The sequence below is a fragment of the Sturnus vulgaris genome, chromosome 5 (assembly GCF_052056855.1).
Source record: "Sturnus vulgaris isolate bStuVul1 chromosome 5, bStuVul1.hap1, whole genome shotgun sequence".
In the NCBI taxonomy this organism is placed as follows: domain Eukaryota; kingdom Metazoa; phylum Chordata; class Aves; order Passeriformes; family Sturnidae; genus Sturnus; species Sturnus vulgaris.
In genome coordinates, this window is record NC_142247.1 from 103382 (window position 1) to 123763 (window position 20382).

At 40.3% G+C, this 20382-nt stretch overlaps 2 protein-coding genes and 1 long non-coding RNA gene across 3 annotated transcripts in view; 1 reads left to right on the forward strand and 2 right to left on the reverse strand.

Annotated features, from left to right (window-relative positions):
- The first annotated feature begins 1877 nt into the window (after positions 1-1877).
- On the forward strand, positions 1878-5664 carry LOC148223495 (uncharacterized). The gene is made up of 2 exons (XR_015803606.1): positions 1878-2106; positions 3034-5664. It is a non-coding gene; the product is annotated as an uncharacterized LOC148223495 (long non-coding RNA).
- Positions 4895-17817, reverse strand: LOC106849460 (solute carrier organic anion transporter family member 1C1-like). Its single transcript, XM_014870071.2, has 15 exons — positions 17700-17817; positions 16625-16776; positions 15222-15363; positions 15004-15136; positions 13589-13704; positions 12872-13018; positions 12657-12755; positions 11014-11259; positions 10031-10195; positions 9354-9549; positions 8344-8506; positions 7441-7625; positions 6369-6433; positions 6127-6244; positions 4895-5267 (listed from the first exon to the last, which is right to left on the reverse strand). The coding sequence occupies exons 2-15, from the start codon at positions 16751-16753 to the stop codon at positions 5054-5056; spliced, it is 2118 nt and encodes a 705-aa protein (XP_014725557.1). The 5' UTR covers positions 16754-16776; positions 17700-17817; the 3' UTR covers positions 4895-5053.
- LOC106849461 (solute carrier organic anion transporter family member 1C1) overlaps positions 17700-20382 on the reverse strand; it is a 33162-nt gene continuing 30479 nt past the window's right edge. The window contains exon 15 of the mRNA XM_088164474.1: positions 17700-17811. Coding sequence (XP_088020600.1) covers positions 17724-17811 — 88 coding nt within the window. The 3' untranslated portion in view covers positions 17700-17723. The remainder of the gene's footprint in view (positions 17812-20382) is intronic.

Here is a 20382-nt window from a genome sequence, read left to right on the forward strand (position 1 = left end):
AAACTTCCAGCTGCACACCTGTGTCTCCAGTTACTCATTACTCATGGATCAAGAAATGAAAGGGTGGGAACTTTAGATAATAAAAGTTACCAAAATACTTCTAAGTTATATATAACTTTTCAGACATGCAAAGCTCGCCCAGAATGAGGGAACATCTCAAAAACTGTTAATAAATAATATAACATCCTGGTTTCTGAAGGTGTATCTCTTTAGAGTAGGAAATACATCCTAAAGCACTTCCTTTCTTGTATGTTTACTGTCATCTAACTCACACAAATGGCAGTTTCAAAGCACTTACACGGTTTCATTACTGAACGTGAGTTAAGCTTTTTGGAACCTCCAGCCATTGGGATGCCATGGTAAAGTAAACCTGAAAAACAAATTTTAACTTAGGAATTTGACTTATAAATCTGGTGTATAAGTGCTTTGGAAAATGTTATTTTACCTAGCTGGCATTTCTTGACTGAAGAAATAAGACTGTAAAAGAATAAGGAAGTGAATGCAAACACCCCAAATGCCAAGGTAATCTGTTCAACTTTAGTGTGTCAAAAATGTCCACCTTGAGGGCAACAGATCCTCCAAGCAAGGATTTGGAAGATAAAGAACACTTCTCATGTCAGATCATTCAAATATTTTTGTGCAATATATAATTGTTATTTCCAGCTCAGTTTTTTGTCTCTTCTCTGACTTCATAGTGTTGATGGAGACTGACCTAAGACCTGAAGATACAACTGGAAAGTTTGGTGGAAATACTACGATTTCCACTTTTTCCCTGTAGATCCCAGAAGACATCTGAGAGAAAAACTGAGGAGCAGAGGAACAAAAACAGTTCATGCTGATCACTGAGCTGTCACTGCAGAGGGTAAATTGCAGCAATTTAGAGTGAAGGGATTACAAACAGGGGAGTAATTCCTTAACAGGATTTTCTCTTTTGAAAAGTGCAGGAACTCACTTCAGCATCAACACAAACAATCCTAGCCCTGCGTGCCGTCCCTACCCAGAGGTCTCCTTTTCTTGAATTAACTGGGCTGGATTATTTGCAGATTTTCATTGTTAATAATAAATCTTTGAACAATTTAATCTCGTTACTGTTATCAGTTCTGTTCCTTGCATTTCCAGTCCTTTTCCTTTGCTCTCTACAAAGACAGAAATAACACCTAAGAACTGATGTCTTGCAGAGACTGCCCATGCGGGCTCTCTGCACTGTGTTTTGATAACTATTTTTAGCATTTCATCTGGTTTTAGAGGTAGAATAATTTAGGTAATACATCTGTTTGACACATTTTTATTTTGATTTTGGCCCATCCATACTTCCTTAAGTACGTGCTGCCATGTCAGTTTTGTTCTACATTTGTTGAAATATCCAGTCCTCCCAAATCTTTTAAGGATCAACAGCAGCATATTTGTTCAATAAATTGCCTGCTGATTCTTTCCATGCCAATATTGACATTTTTTTTGCAAGGTCAAATTGACTACAAAGTGCATCCCTGCTCCATTAGTATCATCAATACAGAGATAATGACACCTGACCCAAAGACAGGTCTTCCAGACCTACAAATGCTTGGATGACCTTAAGAACTAGCTGTTGAATTTCCTATATCGCTGGAGGATTTGTCAAACAGGGCTGGAATAAGGGCATTTGTAAGACCTGGATGGCAAAAGCATTTCTTACTCTCCATAATACTTCTTTTTAACCAACTCAATGCATTCCTGAAGTCAAAGAAAACAACAAACAACTTTAAATCCTGTGTATTAAAATGAGGATTAAAAAAAGACTAGTGGGCTGAAATTAATGATGATTCAGAAATGAGTCAGCCATTGAATTCTCCTTCAAAATCTGTTGTCAAGAAGGGGAAAAAAAAGAATAGTATGAATAATTGGAAACTAAGGAGCTTTTGCAAGTAAATACTTGCAGCTACTTAGTGTAAGTAAGGAATTCCAGAAAGCATGTACATGAAGGAGCACCAAGAAAACTAATTAGCTCTATTACTGCAGATATCTTTTTTACAAGGACTGATAACGTCTAGGATTTCAGGTGAATGCAGCAAACAATCTGAAATTTTGAAAGAATTGAGAGATCTGACTGCATATAAGACACTTCTTGAGGTGAGTTGAACACAACATCCATGTGGGGTCACGTTGTGACCCTAATCCCACAGGGCACTCAGGGTGGGCTTGCACAGCACTCCAGGCTGTCCCTTATGTTTTCATATTCCACACTGATGCATTAAATTTATGGTATGTTTTAAATTCCAAGAGTTTTATTAGAAAGAAAAATGCATATGTGTGTTTGAAACTAAAGTCAACTCTGTTGTTCTGCTGCACACATATAATGCTTGACAGATGAGCATTTTGCCAAAAAATCCATTTGATAAATTCTGAAATTTAAAAAAAAGAATAGTGATAACTTCTAACACTGCTTTAGATGATAACTAATGAGTTCCCTTCACAGTTCGGACAAAGTCAAATTATTCACACCTGATTGATTTGCATCAGTAGAAGCTTTGTCACCTAAAAGAAATGACAGATTTTTTTTTTGTCTATCACATGCCTGTGATGTACTTTATTGCCTGTAGATTCTACTCCAGAATAAACCTATGGCAGCATCCATGGGGTGGCATGCACCACATAAAAAAAAGAATGAGTTTTGCTCATGTTTTGCATTGATTCACATAAAGCTCATGGCACTACACACAGACTTGGAAAACCAATTCTTGTTTGTTTTTTTTTTTTAATGTGTTCCAGCTTTGTATTGAAGCGGAGATACTAAAAAAAAAAGGGGAAACATCTTAAGCAAAGCATGCTTAGCTAATAAGTATTTCTGTATTGACTTTGGACATCAGGTACTTCTTAAAAAGTGGGAAAGATTCTGTTATTTTCCTGAGCACTAATAGAAAAGACAAAAATAATTCCCTTGCCTGCTTTAGGTACAGAAAGTAGCAAGATAGGAAAAGACCTTTCTTCTTTTTCTATGTTTTTCTCTCGCCCATTGTGCAAGCACTGAACAATGTGAATTCATTTTGCGGTTTACAGCATGTCACCCTTGGTGTGTTTCTTCTGGGGGTGGTGAGTCCAACACTTCTCTGGGCAGTCAGTTCCAAGCATTTCTGTCAAGAAAATATTCCTGATGTCCAAGCTGAACCTCCCCTGGCACAGCTTGAAGCCTTTCCCCTTGTCCTCTTGTGGTTCCCTGGGAGAAGAGCCTGACCCCCCTGGATGTACCCTCCTGCCACAGGGAGCTGTGGAGATCCACAGGGCTCCCCTGAGCCTCCTTTACTCCGGGCTAAAGAAGAATAAAGAATTTCTCTAGTTTTGATGGATGGAGAATCTCTACCTTCAGTAAATATCACTTCATTTGGAAAAAACGTCCCATTCTTCTCCCTCCAGCTGCTGCAATAGCTGCTAAGTGACTGTCATGACAGACATTTCAGAACAACTCAGCATTTTGCTCAGCATATATGGTTTTGGATATTTTTTAAATTTATCTATTAACCATATCCCACTGAGCCTTGAGCATCTATTTTAAAGTATCAGTCGTCTTGTTGTGAAATGGCACTCAAGTGCTCATCTTTTTATTTAAAGTAATAACAAGTTGTCAAGCTCCAAGTGACGTGGTACAGCGAAAGCAAACCAACAAATGCACAAAGGCAGCTTCTAGTAAATGAGCCCAGGGAATGTTAAAGTGTGTGGAAACACAGACGGGTGCTTTCTCCTGCCTGATGTAGAACTTCCCTCGGAATAACCCAGTGTGGAAAACACATCGCTTGTCGTGACAGTCACTGGGACACACATCGCTTGTCGCGACGGTCACTGGGACACACATCGCTTGTCGTGACGGTCACTGGGACACACATCGCTTGTCATGACAGTCACTGGGACACGCATCGCTTGTCATGACAGTCACTGGGACACGCATCGCTTGTCGTGACGGTCACTGGGACACGCATCGCTTGTCATGACAGTCACTGGGACACGCATCGCTTGTCGGGACAGTCACTGGGACACTCATCGCTTGTCATGACAGTCACTGGGACACGCATCGCTTGTCGGGACAGTCACTGGGACACTCATCGCTTGTCATGACAGTCACTGGGACACGCATCGCTTGTCGCGACGGTCACTGGGACACGCATCGCTTGTCGTGACGGTCACTGGGACACGCATCGCTTGTCATGACAGTCACTGGGACACGCATCGCTTGTCGGGACAGTCACTGGGACACGCATCGCTTGTCGGGACAGTCACTGGGACACACATCGCTTGTCGTGACAGTCACTGGGACACATCGCTTGTCGCGACGGTCATGGGGAGCAGCGCTGTCCTTTGCGCGCCCTCTGCCGGTCTCTGCGGGGCATGGCAATACAGCCAAGAGTGCTCCTCGAGTTTCAGAATCTCTTAAATAATGATTTTTTAAAAAGGTATTTTTAAATAAAATTCCACGACTCTTTTTTTTTTAATAATTTTTTATGAAAACATGTGTGCAGTCTTAAGCAGGCGTAACTTTTTCAGCTGAGGCAAGACATGATGCTTCTTGGGAAAATACTGCTTTTGCCGACTTTGAGATGTAAAACCAGGTGCAATGACACAATTCGGTGTTTGGCTTAAATGCATTGGCTCACTGTGAATTTTGATTGAATTTGATGGAATCAGAAAGCTTGTCCTAGCCTTGAGCTTGTCTCTCCTGTGCCAGTCCCCTGCATGGATCTGCACACAGGATCAGGATCACTTTCTGTGGGCCTTTGGCATGTGAATGTTCTGGCAGCATCTTTGATCCCGCAAAAAAACCCAGCCTGGCTCTGTCAGAACTGCCAAGGAGGTTTTTCTTTGCCTGTTGAGAATTTGGTTCAGTTTGTGGAACTACTTCTGTTACTGGTAATCAGGTACACAAAGGGCATTTTCATACTTGTTTGTTAGTGTTTATTGTTTGCAGTTTCGCTATTTGTTATGCTCTCTATACAGTGTCATTATTTATTATTGAGTTACTCACAGCATTTTGAATGGTACTTCTAAAAGAAGCTGGCCTGATTCACATGCCACTGGTCTAAATTACTTTCTAAATAGAGGATTCATTCTCTGCATCAGAAGAACCTGGCAAACGTTCTTTGAGCTTGCAATTGTCTTCTTTATCCACAGCAGCATCTTCTTGTCCATTCTCCACCGGCCCGGAATTCTTATTTTGAAAGTGTTTCTTTACCAATGTATAAAAAATTATTGCAATCAAGTAGGAAGGACCTCTTAAAATTGCTCCTAAACCAAGGAAGACATACCTGTGGGACAGAGCATAGAAGATTGGGCTGGGGGTTGAATTGTTTAAAAACGCTGAAGAAAATCACTTTAATGGATTTTAAGGCTCTCATATATACAAAAAAGGGGGGAAAAAAAGCTTAGAGGAAGACATTAAAACTCATTGCTTGTGAATGATACCAAAAACTGGATATTTTTACTTGCAAAATCTTCTCTTAAAGATCTGATAATATTCTTTTTGCTTATGAAGATAATTGCAAAGTGAAACTTCCATAATTTTTTTTTTTTTTTTTTTTTAGACTCTTTAGGGCTGAAAATATATTGAGGTCACTAGACTGGTGTATTGTATGTTAAAATAAAAAGCACATCAGAAGTGGCCAAGGCTTGAGTGAAACTGAGAAAAATCTATAGAGCATTCTCCCAGGAAACTGATAGTGTTTGGGTTTCACCAACACCTACAACTACTTTGTACAATGTCCTTTCATGGGCTTTTCTCTCAAAAGTGGCCAATGCACAGAGTAAACACTCTTGTTAGTGTGAACAAACTGCCTGCAAATAACGTAAATTTGGGTAACTTTCCTCTTTTTGGTAAGTCCTAAAGTCTGAGGTATTTTTAATTGGCCCTAAGAATATTAAAAATACATAATTCATTCCAGAAATCTCTGTCATGGATATTAAGTTTCTTTTGTACAACATAAAAGCTGATGAAAAATTGAGAGCCTAACATTTGATTTTGAGATTTTCCAATTTCAGGAATTCTGGACTGACTGGACACTGAGCCCAGAGTAATATCTGACTGTGATTTTGGATCACACACTAGAGTGTAAGAGAACCAAGCATGTCTTTCCCCAGAGAGAGTTTCTGTGCCCTACTTTGCTTTACCTGTGTGCATTGGAGTCATAGAGCCTGCACGCCCCTTGCTTCCCACAGCTGCTGCTTCCCCATTTCAAGCACGTCTTGTCAATGGCTGCACCAAAATAAACTGGTGCTGGAATCCCAGCTGCAAGGAGACGAGCAAAAAATGGGACAAGATTTCAGAGGAAAGGACATCTCAGAAATCAGCTTTGTATTTCCCTAGTGGTGACTACACTGGGTGGATTGGACTCTGCAATGGTTTCTCTTACCCAGCATTCTCATAACCAGTGTGTAGAGACCAACTGCGAGAGCTTTGAACTCTGGATGGACACATCTGGAAAAAAGAGAAGTGTTGGCCCATTTAGTGCTTAGACATGCCTGTTAAACTGCTATGAAATACTCTTGTTGATGGAAAGCCAAAATTTGGAAGAAGAGTGCTCCCTTCATCTGCTGAAGTGTGTTAAGTGGCATGAAAAAGGTGAATTAATCTACTGACTCCCAGGAAATAGCTCCTGGCAAGTCCATTCCCTATGCATAATAAAGGAATTGAAGTTTTAAAGTCATAATCAGAGTCTGCCACAACCTTCTGGAAATGGGCTCTCCAACTGCCTTCACCCTTGGGCATTCATTTCCCTCATTTGATGGAATATTTAATGGGAAATATCCTATTGCCCCAAGACAAAAGAGTTGCAGGTAACAGGGTTAGTGCAGCATCTTTCTGTGCTTGAACAGCATTCCTCCGTACAGGGACACATCTTGGGCAGCACAAAGCCTCCTTGCAATATGCTCATCTGTTTCGTGGGGAGCTGTGCTCCAGGCATCAGAAACGGGCACTGATCTTGAATTCATCTTATCTCCAGCCTCTGCCACCTCCTTGCACATCCTGGCAAATCCTGGCAAATGCATGGCACTTTCAAAATACAAGTAGAAAAAAGGACATGTTCTGGAAAACCTGATTACAGAACATAGAATCACAAAATGGTTTGGTTTGGAAGGGACATTAAAGATTATCTTGCTCCAAAACCATTCCGTGGGCAGGGACACCTTCCACTGTTCCAGCTGCTCCCAGCCCCAATGTCCAGCCTGGCTTTGGGCACTGCCAGGGATCCAGGGGCAGCCACAGCTGCTCTGGGCACCCTGTGCCAGGGCCTGCCCACCCTCCCAGGGAGGAATTTATTCTAACCTAAACTTCCCCTCTTTCAGTTTGAACCCATTACTCTTTGTCCTACCACTACAGCTCCTGAAGAGCAAGAAAGCAATTTTTTTCCCTAAGGTAAGGAAACAAACATGACTTTGAAAGCCTCACTAGAAAGCCTTTGGTAAACAGCCAGCTGTACTCACCTAAACACAAGCATGTATGAAGGAGTGGCTCCCAGGGCATAGCAAAACCCACCTATGACTTGTATTACTGTGTAATAAATGAACTTCACCGAACAATCATCACTTTTTGGACACTGGCCCAAGGTGGCAGAAGTGTTTCCTGACCATGAACTGTTGATTTCAAGACATCTGCAGTTATGGAAGACCTGGAAGACACAGAACAGGTTTAGTAGGACGCTGCTCATGAAATGGAGATTCTGTTGCAGAGAAAACAGAGTAAAGAGACAGCTCCGGACCGTTTGTGTTCAGGAGTGATCACCTGGCATCAGGAAACATGCAAATGGCACAGCCCAATGAAGGTTTACATCCATTGACTGAAGCTTTGTCTCTGGGACTCTGATCTCCAGCACTCCATGCTAAGCAAAATTTGGTGACTGCACCCAGAAAAACAAGCAGTTTCCTGACATCCCAAAGCCTCACATGGAGAAAACAAGCTGCCTTTCCTTAACCCATTTTTCATACTTAAACATTAATGATCAGTAGCAGGGATGATACTACTCTATCTTAGTGTACTTTAGGTAAAGCCTCAGGGCAGCAAAAATGACATTTATGAAAGGCAGAACCTATGGACAACCTTCAGGCAACATGAAACCAATTTGATTTGCGTGTTTCCCCCTCTTGTGCTCAACCTACAGAATATGAAAATTAATATCTAGAACAGGGAGTTAGTGCTTTTTTGCTTAATGTGTAATAACTCAGAGAAATCTCTCTTTTCTGTGCTGTTTGTAGCCAGAAATCAAAGATACCTTACTGACTAGTCCCCAGTAACTTTGGTTTTCCTGAAATGCATCCTCTTACTAAGTCCCTGATGTTACATGGGAAATAAGCTGGTAGGCAACCTCGGAAGCCAAAGCAGGGTCTTACAGTGTTCTTTCCTTGTCCCGTGGAAGTTGCGCACCCCGCCAGACACGCTGAGACGTAGGTGATTCCATTGGCTCCACACACAGGATCCCACACGTTGGAGGCACATTTGCAGTGAGAGTTGCATCCAGAAAATAAGGAATTGTTGTGGTACGGAATGGGGTTGCTTGGAAGTTAAGTTCAGACAAATGTAAGAAATTTTTAATTCAGTGCTGAAGTCAGTGAAGTCCCTTCTGTGTGACAGTGTTGCTGTTCTGAACCCCACCCCATATGCCAGGACATGTTTTCACAGCTGGGTTCCTACATCTTTATTGGTCTGAGATTCCATCCTACTGACACTGATATTAAAGTGATTACCAGAATATAGAGAATTTTAGAGCAAATGAGAACATTGCTACTGGTTTTACTAGTGTAAAGAGAAAAGAGAAAGAGAGGTCAATTGGACTCACCCCAGCTGAATTTAGAGCTAGCAAGAGTTACCATAGTCTTACTGAGTATAAATGCAAAAATGCACCAGATCTCCTGATCAGTTAAAAAATACCCCTCTGCTAAAGGCTAGCCTAACTTTTCATAGTAGATATGAAGAACACAGAATTATCTTTTACTTTCAGACAGCCTTTGTGTATTGAGCAAAAAGGTATGTCTTCACTCATCTTCTCCTTTCTAGGTTAATGAAACTTATGTGCTTGCCATTTTTTCATCCCAGTGCTTCCTAAGCATATTCCCTGTGCACCATTTACATTCCTAGAGAAAGCATTGCACAGAAACACTCCCACCCTCCCCCAGAAAAACAACCTATGTTGCTAATGATTCAATTCCTGATTAATCTTTACCCAGCTTTGGGCTTTGTCAGGCTAACACTCTGCTGACCAACAAAACTACCCCAATGACATATGGTAGTGTTCACTTCCTCTCAAGAATCCCAAAAGCATGTTTCTCTTGTAGCCTTGATGTCACAGTACATTTCTTGAGAACTGTGGAGAAAAACACAATCTTTCCTACTTTATACTCACCCTTCATAGGACACTGTCATTCCTGCCACCACATAGTTATCACAGCCAACCAAAAAGTGCAGCAAACTGATGGCATAGGCCAAAAAAGACATGGTAAATGAAAACTTTGTTGCTCCAATGATGCCCATTTTATACTTTTTCATTATAAGGCCTCCTAGGAAAATTCCAAGACCTACAGGAGGTAAGGATGTCATTCCTGAAAGAGATTATAGAAGGGGAATGATAGAATGAAAGAATCATTATAGTCTTAAGAGCCAGTGTCTCCTGAGCTTTTTGTTCCTGGCAGCTTTATGGTCTGTTATGACTTTAGGAAGGTTTGTGTTCAGTCCAGCCCCTGGATTGCCCACGCTGTCTGTGAAGTGCCTAAGCCTCCAAACCCACTTCCATTGCAAGGAACTTGCCAGATGCTTCAGCAACTAAAACTTCCTCACCACACTCAATGCATACTTGGGGTGCCCTTGGTAAAGTATAATATAAAAGCAATGTAGCATAATATAACTTTAAAATTTCTTATTGTCCCATAGGCACAAACCCTGCATGTTTTATAATTCAGGTTTCAGGTCAGACCAGCATTTACCTCAACCTGTTCTGCATGGAATTACAGCAGATAAAGCACACCAGAACTTATCCCCATGCACTGCTTACAGCACAAGCAGTCCTTGCACAGTGGAACTCACCTATTAGAAAGTTGGATTTGGATGTAGATTGTCCATACTGCTGTTCCATGTACTTTGGTTTGTAAGTCAAGAAACCAATAAAACCACTGAACTGTAACAGTGAGCAACACAAAAATGTAAAGTACATTCGATTACCCAATACTTTTTTCAGGGAGTTATAGAAATCTGAAAGAAAGGGACATATGAATTGGCTTTGAAAGATGCATGGCATAATTACTGGTGAGTAACCTGCAAAACTTAGGGCAAGGTCCTGTTCTGAGCTATCCAAGTGCAAGTTGTACTGATCTTCATTTGCATGGGGGTATCTGAGAACAAAATCAGGTTCTTGAAAAACACCAGAGGTTAAGATACAGGAAGAGAATCCTAAAAGAAGACAGAAGTGTGGGTTAAGGCCTGGCTGCTCTGTTGAGATATGTTCATGAAGGGGCTCCACACAGCACAGACTTTGTTCAACTTGTATATTATTGCAGGCTCAAGGCTAAGTGAGAGCTGCCTCGGTGGAGATGTGGAGTGTCTTCCTCTGGGATTTGAACAAAAAAATTCCCAAAAGAAGGCAAAGCCACTTCTTTCCAGCAGGTTTTTTTGGCCTAAGGACTGTACAACCAGAGCTATTGAAGCATGATGTATTTTCATCAGGTACCAATGTACTTCAGAGTTTCATGAACTCTCTCAACTTAATAATTTGTCTTTCCATATTGCAAAAAGAGCCTTTGAATATTTTCTTTATGTTCAGATACAGGAACACTTTTCCACTGTTAAAATTTCTTCCAGCACAAAATTTTAGAGGTAGGTGCCACTCAGGTGATGCATGCAGAACCTCAGAGTCCTTCTAATAGTTTTTGGTGGACCTTTTCTTTCCTGGGGATAGCTGCCTGGTTTAGATGGAAGTGCAGTGGAGGCAAAATATTTTGCAGAACTGTTACATTTTCTATGCGTGCTGTGCATATTGCTTTTCCCATTTATACAATATGAGAAACACTTGCCTTTCAGCAGTGCTGACCACTTCCTTGGCTTAGTTTTCTCAGGAGAAAATTTATTCCTCACAGCACCTGTGCTTTCCAAGAGACCATGTGAAGTTTTGTCCTTATTGGCTTCCTCTGGCTTTTTCAGACTCCTTGGCAGGAAGCAGAATGGAATAGCAGATAGGAAACTGGTTGCTCCACCTATTAAAAAGCCAAGCCACCATGCACCCACCCAGCGTGAATCCTGTGGGGTGATAGTGATGCTCCCTAGAAATGAGGGAAACAGGCACAATTACCCCAGTGAAGAAACTGAACCTTGCCAACCTTTTTCTGCTATGACAGCTACATTTTATGGTGTCTGACTTCCAACAATAAACATCCAGTGAGGGACCATCCATGCAGTGAAGGCATCAGGAATCATGCCCTGAACGGTGTTATAGAATCATAGATTGGTTTGGATTGGAAGTGGCCCGTGGCCAGTTGACCAGGTTGGTCCAAGACCCATCCAACCTTGCCTTGAACGCTTCCAGGGATGAGGCATCCACAGCTTCTCTGGACCATCCTCACAGGGAAGAATTTCTTCCTAACATCTAATCTAAACTTGCTTTCTTTTGTTTCGGAGCCATTCCTGTTTGTCCAGTGTCATTTTATCTACCCTTCTACACTTTTCACTGTCTGTGACTGGCTGTGACAGTCATAGCTACACCAAGGTCCTTACCCAACACATGGGAAACCAAAAGGGGTGGCAGACAGCCCTCAAACCTGGTGTGCTTTTTGGCTCCTGAGACCATCCTCTGCTTTCCTGAATTGTGTAGGTTGCTATTAAGCAATTGGACATTCTCTGTAGTGTCAGTGAAACTACCCATGGCTTTAAATGTATTGTAAGGAAGATGAGAGTAGCTGGTTTTATTTTTACGATTTTTAATTCTGGCATTTTTTTGTGGGGGACCAAGGTTATAAGACTTCACTGCGTGACCAGAAGTGGCTCACTGTCTCTACTCTTAAATAAATTCAAACAAAGGGCAAAGACAAAATAATTCACCTATCTAACTACAGTATTCTGAAGTTCTGAAAACTTGTCTGTCCTGCTAGATAAACAAGATCACTGAAAAGGAACAGGATTAAGGACCACAGCCACCACTTACAGGGATTGCTGTGTCCCCTCTGGTGTTGTGCAGATGTGAATACACACACGTATTTTCATTTCATCTGAATAAGCAAGGGCTGAGAAAACGTGTATTTTGTGCTGCAAAAGCTATGTGAAATGTAAATAATGTAAAATACTCAGAGGAAAGGGTGTGTAATTTCCCCAACCTGTAAAGCTGCTGTACTAGCAGAATCTTTTTGTTAAAATTCCAGTTTAGAAAATCATGATTCTGTGAGAGTTCTTGGTACTAATTCTTAGTGTTAAATGTGTATTACAATCCCTTAATCTTAAACCACAGTTCTAAAATACTCTCCTAGTCTAATTCTTCCTTTATTCTAAAAGCTTTCAGTAACTCAGTAAAATTGCAATAAATTATACAATAAAAATGATACAAAAATATAATTAAAACATAAAGTATATTAATAGAATTAATATAATGAAAACATGTGCAACTGCTTATAGGAAATTCTTATGAACAAGCATTGGCTTACTTTCACTTTTCCTCTGTTTTGCTTACCTGGATCCACAAACCCAATATCCACGTACAGTTTTGCACATAGAGATCCCAACAGGAAACCAAACATGGGGCCCATCATGGCTATTGTGTGCAAACACGCTGAAAATACAATGAAGCAGATGCTAGTACCCTCTAATGGCTGAATGTTGTCCTCTGCAGAGGGTGATCGACCTCTTACACTACAAATCTCTCAGTTTACTTCATGTTGAGATTACCTACATACACAGGAACATTCTCTTCTTTAGCAAAATCATCGAGGTAAGAGATGCCCAGTGGTGTTATTGGTGTCTCACCAATCCCACGTAACATGTTTCCCAGTAAGATATATATCCACATATATGATGATGGCTCCTTCTCACAGCCTGCAGATGAGAGTTTACGTCTTTGTAATAAAATATTTGAATGGGAAACAGGGGGAAAATCACACGAAATACAGCACATGAAATGATTATAGGTTAGAAATCAAGTTATTAAGAACACCTCCTTATAGAAGATAAATGAAAGGCTGTCAACCCCATTATAACTTTTCATGATCTTTTAATAACACATCCTTTCACCTGCATTGTATTTGATTTCTAAAAGCACAGGTATCACCCATCAGAAAAAATTATTAAAAAAATAACTTATTGATATTTTCATAAATATATTACCTGGCATATATCATGTATCTTTAAAGTCAGAAGTTTGAGATGGTTTCTGGAGCAGAGCTTGGCTCATTCTCAACCTGTGTCCCATACAAGCAACACACAAACCAGCTGTATTCCATATTGTGAGGAGGATAATAGGAATCTCCATTTATTTCTGTTAAACTCTCTGCAGTTTCATGTCCTGTCACACTAGTTCTTCCACTCACCAGGTCCTGGGTAACTGAATCCTTGCAACCAAGGACAAAACAAGCTCCCGTATTTGTACTTTCATTGACAGTTCTGTACCTGATTGTGAGACTTCCAGGACAGTGTCATTCACATCTTGATGTAGGGAACAGGGATTTATGCTGGAAGTTAAGTTGGCTGAAGCTGCTGTATGTGATGTTGTCTCATACTTATAGCTGCAAACACACAACAGTAGGTTTAGAAGCACTGCTCACCTGGGAAACACCAGCGTGGTAGGGCTGGAACCACTTAGCTGCTGTTTCCCTAAAGAGAAGGGTAGCAAATAATGCAAAGGGCTACTGAAGGAGCAAATAAGATTATTTAAGAGCATTTAAGAAAATCAAAATTCTAAAATTAAGAACAAATAAAACTTAGAATTCTCTGTCTGGAAGGCATAGTGTTTTAAGCTGGAAAATTCAAAAGGGGTCATGAAAGTATTTCAGATAGGATTGAATTTTTGCTGTCTAAATTTCGGGTCAGGTTCAAATGAGCTCCCTGTGTTGACCTCACAGCCAGGGAGAAAAAGGGGATCATTGAGCAAAGATCCCCTTTCCATTTTTGATACGTGTTTGGTCTGTTCTGCTGCTTTAACATGATCCCTCTCTCAGAAATGAGTGCTGCTGAGTTGCAAAGTACAATTAGCTTTAGCAGAACAACGTGGTAAAGCACACATTCTGCTTCAAGGAGTTGCCCTGGCTCTGTTAGACCAGGCAGGCTCTATTGTTTCAGGTTGAAACAAAGAGCAGTTGTCAGGAGACACAGGGCAGAACAGTTCCTCTCCAAATGTTCAGGCTCAGGTTCATGAACTGCCCAGTGTGGATGAGTATGATACATGGTGTGTCTTAAAGAGTGAAAAACTGATGAAAAGTCTGGTTCTAGTGCAAGATCCACTAACATAAAAGAAAGCATTCCTCGGTTTTCTTTTTGCAGTAGTAAACCTAAAATTATTCTAATATATTTAAGAAATCAACAGAAATAAGTTTTACTCTATTTGTTATCCCTGTGTTGAAGCTATGGCTGGAAACTTTATCACATACAAGCATAATGCAGAAATTCCCTGAGCCTGGAGAAGGTGAATAAAAATTAATCCAATATGGAAAATCAGTTTAAGCAAGCATGTGCATTTGGAAAAGGAAGAACCTGGTATGAGTTCTACCAGCACTCATCCATCTGCAGGCTCTAGCATCATTTCATTCTTTGCCTCCTTTCTGAACAAGCCTGGGTGGAAACTAAAGCACTGTGATTTTCTCCTTTTTCCAAGGAGTTGAACTCTCACTTCAGAAGAGCTATATTCTCCAAATGAACATTCACCATCATAATAGTGATGTGTGTGTGTCACGTGGGGTTCATTGCACATGAAAATGAGGTTCTACAGGCCTTTGGAAATCTAAGGCTAAATATACAAGTTTCATTTAAAAACCAGAAAGCACAATGCAATTGTTAGGTTATCCAAATTAAGCTTGATTAGTACTTACTATCCCATGAAGAAATGAGGCATGGCTGATAAAAAGCATCCCAAAGCCATGGTAAAGCATCCCACAGCTATTACTTTGGGCCTATGCAGCTTAGCTCCAAAATAGCTTACAAATGCAATCACCAGCAAGTTGCCTGCAAGGTAATGAACCAGAATAAGTGGCAGGTGCTGCCTCATGTTGCTCTGAGCAGTTTTCTGTGTGTTGGGAATATCCGTTACCCATCTCGAAGCTGCTGTCGACGAAACCTGCAGTGGAGGACGTCAGGTCAAACCTGCGCTCAATCTGAGTGATGGAGCTCTTCATTATCGTACCTGACAGGGCTTTGCTGAAGTAGCTGAATGACAGAGCAGCCAGAAATACCTGGGGGAAGATTCAGACAGAAAATGAGAGGGACAGACAGGAAAACTGGTCAGAGAGGGATCAAATATATTTAAAATATTAAAATAAAATATATTTAAATATATTTAAAATTAATATTTTTAAAATGTGGAGCAATCATCATCATATTTGCTACTCAAATTGGAGTGGCAAAGTTAATCTTAACCCAAATTACCTTTCGCTTGGGTCACATGTCCCTTTATTTTAGGCCAATTCATAACTGATTCTAACTCAATCATGTGACATCAAAATAAAGGCTTTTAGCTAGTTTTTGTGGTACGTCAGTATGAGCAATGTGATACTGAGTTCATCTCTGTCATCTGATATTTTTTGAAATGTTGCCTGTATGCCATATACAAGGAACAGCTTAATACTATTTTGTAGTTTGACTGTTGTTTCCACCAGCACACATTGTGGCTTTTGCAAACAAAGATTTATACGGTAAAATGGTTAAGTATGTTTAAATATTATCCAGTGATTTCCACATAGTCTAAAAACCAAATAGACTTGTTGGTCACTGGGCAAGAGTTCCAATACAACAGAAACTTGAGTAAATAAACAAGGTAAATATAGGTTTAAACATTGAAATACTGTCTACTTCCAGAAATGAAGCCATTCCAAGAAGCAAAAGCTTGAAAAATTGTATATTTACTCTCTTTTTGCCAGGAATGAAGAGAAAAATCTTCCAAGTGTCCTGACATGTTCTATATTTGCTCAGCTTGACTGGAAAAAATTCTGAGAATCACCCTTTGTGCCTTATGCCAGCAGTGGTCTCAGAGGTTTTGGCTGAAATCTCAAACTGCTGATAAGCATGAAAACACAAACAAAAATTACTCGGCTGTTTGGGTTTTAAAATGCAATCCTCACTCAGGTCAACCACAAAACATTTGATGAAATATGGTTCACCTCACCTTATTTTGACCCTACAAGACTGGTGCTGACAACAACTTCCAGACAAGTGTATTGTAGGCACCTAATTGAGGCTGGCTCAAGTTTTCCTCTTGAAGTTGCTGCCCCTCTCTAATGACCAAATAGGAGATCCACCTACAAGTAACTTGTGAGTAAATACGGTAGATCGTGAATTTTTATTTTCTTTAGAAAAAATATAAGATCTGACTATCCCCTGGACCTGCAGTGCACATCCAGTTCCTCAAAATGAAGGAACTTGGCATGTCACATCTTGAACAACATTTCTTAACAGATAACAATGGTAATTCGTGGTGATATTGCTAAGGCACCAAACCTTCAATCCAGTGCAAGAGGAAGTCTTTTTGAGTGGTGGATTTTTGTTTCCTTCATCATCCAAAAGCTGGTCAGGTTCTGCTTCCTGATTTGGGTCATTGACATTGCTGAGTTTGGTTTCCACTGTCATGACTGATTTCTTTACTGAGTGATCTGATCTCAAGAGAAAACAGTAATAAATACAAAAGCACATAAGCCAACATAGAGTTGCTTAAGGACCTCTCTCATGAATCTGGTGGAACTAATTACAGGAGTATGCTGAGATGTTGAAACTGAACCTTTCTACTTAAAACAATTTGGCTCAATGACTTGCATGTTTCATAGTGTTCATTTGTTTTAATTCTGAAGTATCTAGTTTTCAGTTTTTTGGTTTTTTTAAGAGATGTGAGCACCCCCCTTTCTACCTTGTCATGTCTTTAATGCTAAAAAGACAATTTTGACAGAGGAATAGGAGGCAAAGTCTCTGTCCAGAAATAAACTACAAGGGTCAACAAAGCAGTAGTGCTGAAGCACAGGGAGTCCTAGGAATTTGCAGACCACGTGGCTTAGAACTCAGTCATTGTTTTAGAAAAATCTGTAGCCACACTATGCCATCCAATTTATTCCTTTACACCAGCTTGTTGGAAACAATTCTTAGTGACAAAAGAATTTATTATTTCACCTAACTGACGTCCTGTAAGGATACTACATGTTTTTTTCTTCTTTCAATGATATGCATGGTATCCCTGAACTCCTTCTGTTTTCAGGGTGCTGTCTATATGCCCAGATGCTTGAAATGATCTGCAACTCAGCAGGTCAGCAGAACTGCTCCAGTTCCCTCAGGAACTTCCTGTAGCCATAGACAATGATATATCCTTTGACACATAGTGTTTTAGTGTTGAAAGCCTTGTTTTGTTATTAAGTTGTATTTTGGTTTATTGAAATGAATAGTTCAATACTTCATCTTTTTTCCTCAGCTTTAAAAAACTCTGTATCTGAGAGATGGATAAGAACTAAAAAGGACACTTCAGAGAAAAGCTGCAAAGGAAGTCTATATATCTGTTTGCAAAATTTATTTAAAGAATGAAAATACTTGCCTGTTTGTGTAACTCCCACTACAATCAGAACAGATTTCTCAAGGACGATCCAGAAGCCACTGCAGAGCCCCTCAGAGAAAAATGGGTCAGTTGAAACAAGCCATCTTCAGATCTGCAGAAAGGAATATTGCATATTCTATTAGAGTATTGAAATTAATGCCCTCAAGTCAGAACTCAGAAATCACAGCTCGCATGATCTGATTTGTTTCACCTTTCACAATACTCTCCTCATTTGAGAAAAGGGCGAAAAAGAGAGAGAGGGGGAACAAATCACACAAAGAGAGGTTTTATATGCTTGAATGCAGCTGAAAAAAGTTGGATGAACTTTTCCAGTGCTGGAAAAGGTCCATATGCTTTCCCACTGCTAATATCTACTTCCCAAACTCTTTTGTGGCTGTGCTATAAGTCTCAGTCAGCATATGTATCAGAACAAAAAGAATTAAATAACTGCAGCTCCTTCCCCTTGGCTGCTCAGACAGATAAGAACAAGAAGTAGAGAAAGGATTTCTCCAAGACTGCAGAGCTACAAACAAAAACCTTATGAAATAAAGTTCCTGGTACTCAGGAAAAGTTATTACACAAATACTTTTGAGCAGCTAGTCCTCTGAAATTCACCTGTGTTTTTGTAACCTGCAGATATAAACTTCTCCTGGTAATTATGATACATTGATGACTACAATAATATGCTGGGGTGCATATCATTGCAGGTCACAGGATTGGAGAAGTGGCTTTTTTTGTTTGAGAGTTTAAAGGTACAACATGTTTTAGAATCTGGTGGCAGTATCTCCTCCCACCCTCAGATGACCCTGACCTACACATATATCACACAGATATCAGCTGGAGATGGAAGAGATAAGGCTTGGGGAAATTCCAGGCCACAAGAGCATTAGAAAAAGATGAAAGGTCAACTCCCAATTGATGACAACACGCAGCAGCTGCCGAGCCTGATAATTTTAAGTATTGATAAAGTTGTTACTTTAGATTTTTTTCATTAGCATTTTTTCCCATGTTTAATAAATCAAGGGTCTGGTTAAAAATATGAAGTGTGAAAGCAACAGTATGAAGCTTTCTGCACCAAACTGGCCTTTTCACTAATATAAGTTCTCTAAAACTATCATTCTTTGCTGCACAAGCTACTCTTCTGTAATAATAACCTTAGAGAGTTGCATTTGCAGAAAGACAAGATTAGGTAAGTAAGGTATTGGTATTGGTTAGGTAGTCAGTCAGCCTAAACACAAATTAACCAGTCTTTCTTCCTAGGGGAAGAAAACACACCTCTTCTAAAAAGAATTCTAAGCAGTACAGACAGATGAAATCTAACACACAGTTCACTTTTTGGAACATTTGAGAAATTCACTTGATTATATGCTCAGTACAGTCTCTTCTGAGAACCACTCTGGGTGGGAGAAAATCAAAGCTCTGAACTAATAATTAGTGTGCGTGGTTTGTGCTGCTGGGAGCTGACAGCTTCCACAACAGCATGGCAAATCAGGCAGCAGCTCCCAGTTCAGCTGCAGAGTGAACGCAGCCAGCCTGGCAAAGGACAGGTTCCTTCAGCTTTTCAGGGGACATGATCTGATAGGGACCAGGGACTAACTCTGGGCCTGCTCAGTATATCTGTTCCCAATTGGATGTAAAAAATTTCAGCTTTGTTTTATACCCCCTAATTATACGCAAACTATAACGAATAAAAACATCAACTATAAAACCCCCACAGGAATAACAGGTAACAAGTTTACAAAGGTCAAGACAACAGTTTGCTGCACATTTTGTAGAGTCTTATAAAAGAAAAATATAGTGATGTTTGGGGACTTTTAAGAATCCAGCAAAGACACTCCAAGACTTTGGGCTGATTGTCACCACAGCTGCACTGTCAGGGACTGTGACATCACACACTAGAAGAGCAAATCACAAATCAAGAGCCACATTTCCTCCAGTAATTTATGGAACTCTAATGATTCACTCTAACTGCAGTGCTAATCCAATTGCCTTACTGATTTCTAAATACGTCCATAGCAAGACCTAGTTCATCTAATATAAAAAAATGAGTTTTACAGAGCTGTGCAGACCTCAGTGCTCATTGCTCGGGACACACAGTGCTGCCAGCTCAGACACACACACGGTGCACGATGCCCATCCCTAAAGCATCAACACTTGCACCACGGCTGCTGCTGGTGCTGCCAACTATAGCAAAGGCAAACAGGTCATATCTGACAGCTGCAAACACCAATGGCAACGCTTTAAAGTCAAGATAAACAGAAAGAATATTAAAGAGGTTCCTACCTGGGTTCTGCATCCACAACAACAGCAGTTATACTACCCCACAAATTGTCAAAAGGCAGAGAATTCTGTCCTTAAGCAAGGCTCTGCTGGTACATGGTAGAAGAATCATTAACTTCCAACTCAAACCAATGTTTTAATCTTGTCTCCTCCCAGTTCTGCCCCCTGTTAAAGGTCCCAAAATCTATGTTTATCCACAGCGGTCAAAAGTTAATTAGGAAGAAGACATGCAAGTGTGTTCCTTTTGTATGTTCTTGTGAAGCATCTTTTTTTTTTCTCCTGAAATTGTCTCGATTATAATAGTTCACACCTTCCTGGTATTTAAAAATATGGTGTCCCAACATTAGAAAGAAACCTGTTTCCAGTGCATTTTGTTATGAAGTTTCATTTTCATGGTCTATGG